Genomic DNA, 5,384 nt, shown 5'->3' with positions numbered 1-5,384 from the left:
TGTTTTCTTGTCCGGTTGACAAAGGTCGTGTAGGACCTTTGTCTTTTAAGTCCTCAACTTTTACTAAAATCCACATTTAGCTTCTATACATTTATTTCCTTTCAATTTTCATATATTACAATTTTAATCCTTATACTCTTACTTTTTAATCTCTATATTTTTAGTTCTTTCAATTCATACTCTCAAACTAGATAAGTTAAGCATTCACTTTTAACTTTTGGTAATGAGTAAATTACAATTTTGGCCCCTATGGTTATATCACTTTTATCTTTTAGCCCAAAAAAGAATTTTTTTAACATTTGAGCCCCCAATGTCTTGTTTTCTAACCCTTTTGGCCCCTAATACTAACCCTACCCATTAAATGTTAGGGGCCAAAAGGGTTAGAAAAAGATGTTAGGGGCCAAAAATGTTAGAAAAAAAGACGTTGGGGATTCAGATGTTAAAAAATTCTTTTTTGGGCTAAATGGATAAAAGTGATATAACCACAGAGGCTAAAATCGTGATTTACTTTTTGGTAATTGACAACTTTGATTTGCCAACTTTTTCTACTTAATAACTTAACATCTCGTTTAATTTATAGTAAGATGATGGGCTAGAGAAAGAGAAAGGGCTAATTGCTATTAAGCCCCTCCTGTTTAAGATGTGTACTAGAAATAGTATGAAAACCTAGGGCGGTAATGGAGTCGAATGTTTAATCAACCGTTTGTGAATCATTTGGTGAGAAGTTTGTTTATGTTTGTTCGTTTAGTAAATGAATGGATATAGATAGAGTCCACGTTAATTCAATTGTGTTTGTGAACGTACGATAAGATGGTTGTTTATGTTTGGTTTATTCTTTTACATTCATGAACTTTCATTTGTGTTCGTTTACGTTTGTTTTTATCTGTTGATGTTCGCCTATAGAGTTGACGAACGAAGTAGAACAAATTCGTTTCCTTAACATACAAGCATGAGATCAAAATTTCATCCGATTATATGTTCACGGACCGATTGTTTGTCTAATAAAAGCTTAATAAATGAATACGGACAAGGTCTGGTTCGGTTTATATATAGACGTAGGAAAATTCGATAGTTCTAATTCTTGTTATGCTTCTATAACCATGTTTGACTTCAATATTAACTAGATGCGCGACTCTTCAACATTTATGTGTTTTCTGTAAGTTTCAAGCTAAATCTCGTTGGTGTTTAGCTTGATGGGCATGTTAGAGTATTATTATCAGTATTGATTAATTATGAGTATTATAGTCTTTTCATAGCTTGTTAGTCTTATATATGATGCCCTCTTGTAATATTTGAGCTAGTAAATAGATTTTCTTTTTATCTTTTGAATGTTAGTATACAATGAATGCCAAAAATCTTTATCGCAAATGGTCTCAATTTGTGTAACCATGTCATGATTATATATAATATACTCTGCCGTCCCCGAAAATTATAAAAAAAATTTGGGCCTCGTGCGAGAAAAAAAATTGAGCCCCTTTTTTCTAGGCCATAAGCGCATAAACAATGTTTTTGGTCTTTTATCATTATATATAACTAGTAATTTTACATTGCGTGTTGCGTTGGAAGTTTGATTATCAGTACAGTATCGACACTTGGTAAGAAAGAACGTAAAACCACGGGGAAAAGTTCATTGTAACGTCAACATACGTATAAAAAAACACTAAAAGACAAAATAGGAAAAGCAAAAAACTACCGGTTCTTATAATACTGATAACGTTAACGATAGTGTTCGGTTGGAATCAGTTTGGTTTGTCATGTTAGCGAGAGAAACACATTCAAATGCAAAATACTAAAAGAAATAAAAGTAGACGGAGTATACGTATATATTATTAACAAATTAAAAAAAAACTAAATGTGTATATATATGAATAAACTTAAATTTAAACGAAAATAATAAAGTTAAAGGGTTACATAATAAAATACTAACTAGGACTGAGGACCCGCGTATTACGGCGGACCTGAATTCGTGTACCTAATTTAGGTAAATCATATGGACTCTTCAAATATATTACACGTGTTTAAAAAATATTAAAAATTAAATTGCCTATAATTAAAAATTTAGTATGTAAAATGTGGGAACATGTCAAACAAAGAACACTTGAAAGTTGAAATTATCAGTACTTGTAATTAAGTTAGTTATGTAAGAAATTACCAGTACTTGTAAATAACTTAGTTATGCAAATCATTTTTAGTTATTAAAAACTAAATCAAAGAAAAGTTTTATTTTTAAAACATGTTAAATTTAAAACCCTAAAATAAGTATTTATATTTTTATGAAGTTAAGTAATATATAGTAACAAACTACAAATACATAAATAACATTTAAAAAAATATATAGGATTGATTGATAAAGTATGTCACTGGGCCAACGTTTACAGCTTTCAACCCATCATCAACTCTCAAGAATTTTGATGTGCTTCTCTACTTGTACATTAAGAATTTTGATGTGCATTATTAACTTGTAAAAAAAGGAATAGTAAAACTAACTGACAAACAAAAATTGTAAATTAATATAGGGGAAATATAATGAATGTTTAAAAAAGAAAAAAAAAAAAGAAAAAAGAAAAAATGTGGAAATGTGCGAGACTTAAAGTGATGTGCTCCACAAAGACCATGAAGCTAAATAAAAAGGTCAAAAATTAATTATACAAGGGAAGAGCAAGCCTCGAATTCGGGAAATGGCCTTGAAAAGGCCAGTAAGGAACCATCTGATCTACCAATTTCAGTGCAAACATGGTGTTTTTAATAAGTATATAATATAAAACCTGTAATAAAAAACCTATAAAAAACTTTTGGCCCTTTGAAAGCTTGGTCCTCGAGCGACGGCCCGGATTGGCCGGCCCAATAGCCGGCTACATCGACGGTTTGATTCAATATAATATATATTCTTGAAAATGAATCTGTTATGCAAAGTAAAAGATGAAATTATTGAAGGCAATGCAAAAGTTTATTTGACCAAGGTGGAATCCTTTTTAAATAGACGATAGCATAAAAAGAGTTGAAAGAAAGATGAATGCATTTCTTAATGATCCGTTAGATAAATTCAAAAATATTAATCTTACACACATATGGAGTTCATGAATGTTTAAGATGATAAAAGAAGCACTAATGATTGTAGTTATACCAAAAAACGCCTAAACGCTATAGGTAACAATGTAGTCATCTAAAAGAGCGGAGGAGGACCCATGGTATAATCATGGGTCAAATGCCCTTCATGAAAAAAGTGTTGGTGTTGTTTATATGCTAAAACCGCCCCATAAAATGATGGTTACTGCCCCCCCCCCCCCTCTTTACCCGCCATCGTAAAAGAGACAACATTCTCAATGGTTTGTGACATTTTCTTTTTGTTAAAAAGATCATATTATCCTCCTAACTAAGCTTAACAGACGAAACTAACATCCATCGATAAATAATGGCTTAATATTTGCAAACTCCTTAGTTTAGTTTAAGGACGTCTAGTGTAGCTAATAAAGATTTACGACCCATCGTGCACATGTACATACACATAAATGACAAAATATTTAATTTACTTATGACAGTTGAGTAAACATATTTTAAGTGTTATTAGCTATTTCATTGTTGTCGATAATCCAAGTTTGTAGCCACTTTCATATTACTAGAATTATAAAATCAACTAAACCCTAAGCTTAAAATATTAATACACCTCAAACTTTCGTAAACTAAACCCCTATCTTTAAACCTAGAGATGGGCATAATAACCAGTTTCAAATCTGACCTGGTAGACTTGATTTGGAACCGGTTCCAGTTTCTACCCGCTGTATAGAAGAACCAGTTCCAGGTTCAAAAAACCCGTAGGCTCTTACCCGGTTCCACATTTTATTAAAAAAAATAGGTTCCTATCCGGAACCGGTTCATTCGTAAAACAAAATAACCCACTGCATGAAAATAACCCGCAACCTTTGCACCGTGCCATCTCATGGCTATCGGTCATTAAGCACAGGTCAAAGTGCTTCCACACTTAGGTAGTGTTTGGTATGTAGGAATGAGTGAGGGAATGGAATGGACTATTACGAGGGAATGGGGAAAAATGTGTTTGGTTGGTCAAGGTAATGGAATCACCCATTACATTTGCCATTCCATTCCCTCAAATTCATTCCATCCACACCCCTTGTTTTTTTTCCATTCCATTCCCTCTCCCACAATCATCACCAACACCTCTCACCACCTCCACCACTAGCCACCCACAAATGCTACCACCACCCGCCGTCACCAACTTATACCGGCGCCGCCACCCGTCGTGCCACCGCCGACCACCGCCACCAAACACCGGCGCCACCGCCACCATCCGCCGCCGCAACCACCCCCTCCGCCACCGAACTTTGGCACCAACACCACCATCAACCACTAAACATCACCGACCATCGCCACCACAAGCCACCACCGTCGCCACCCTCCGCCACCGAACAACGGCGCCACCACCGGCCACCACCACTCACACCGCCTACCTGCCACCACCACCCTTAGCCACAACATTAGCACCAGTTCCGACCATCGCCACCCTCCGCCACCGAACACCAACATCATTGCCGCCACAACCTACCACCGCCACTAACACCACCGCTGCCACCAACCGTCGCCGCCACCCACCGCCGCTATCCACTACCGCCACCCATCACCAATTTTATTCCTTCTTCTTTTCCTGCCTACCAAACACTACAAGGTAATGATTCATTCCATTACCACATGGTAACCAAACAAGACCATGGAATGGAATGATCCATTTCATTCCTTTGTCCATTCCATTACCTCGTCCATTCCATTCTCTCGTCCATTCCATTACCCCATACCAAACAGACCCTTAGGGATTTTTTTTTGGTTTCCAAAACCATGACCACTTCATCGTCGCACGCTATAACCGATTTGAGGTGTAACTTGAAAGTTGAAACCGATTTGAGTGGGAGTAAGTTTTGTTTGATGGTGATATGCACATAAATACTTGAAACTGATTTTAATGGCAATAAATCGATTTTTAACGACATTGTAGTCGTTGGAATCGATTCCGGCAGATTTTGCAGCTTTTTCTGAAAGTTACTCGGAGGAACTAGGGGTGAGCAAAAGAAAAAACCCGACCCGAGAACCGATCAAACATAAAATACAGAACCGATTCACTACCATAAATATAGGGTCCGTTTCGGTCCATAGGTCCAGGTCGGGTTTCACCATCAGAAGAACCGAGAACCGAATAGACCCAACCCGATTTTATATGAAAAATTGGAACCGATCTAAATACCTAGGTACTTGTGTTCGGGTCGGGTTGGGTATATTTTCGGTTCGGTTCTCGGTTATTTTCGGTCCGGACCTAAACTTGCTCGCCCCTAGGAGGAACCGGTTCCTCGGTTCCTCCGAGGAACCGATTACAATCT

The 5,384-nt window shown here is 36.5% G+C and overlaps 1 protein-coding gene across 1 annotated transcript; it reads left to right on the top strand.

The window, feature by feature from the left end:
• The first annotated feature begins 4,208 nt into the window (after positions 1-4,208).
• Positions 4,209-4,685, top strand: LOC110881070 (proline-rich receptor-like protein kinase PERK2). Its single transcript, XM_022129444.1, has one exon. It carries the CDS (start codon positions 4,209-4,211, stop codon positions 4,683-4,685), a length of 477 nt encoding a protein of 158 aa, XP_021985136.1.
• Positions 4,686-5,384: the final 699 nt, after the last annotated feature.

This window comes from Helianthus annuus, chromosome 10, assembly GCF_002127325.2.
Source record: "Helianthus annuus cultivar XRQ/B chromosome 10, HanXRQr2.0-SUNRISE, whole genome shotgun sequence".
Classification (NCBI taxonomy): domain Eukaryota; kingdom Viridiplantae; phylum Streptophyta; class Magnoliopsida; order Asterales; family Asteraceae; genus Helianthus; species Helianthus annuus.
The sequence above is the reverse complement of the archived record's forward strand: the minus strand, read 5'-3'. Positions and strand labels throughout refer to the sequence as shown.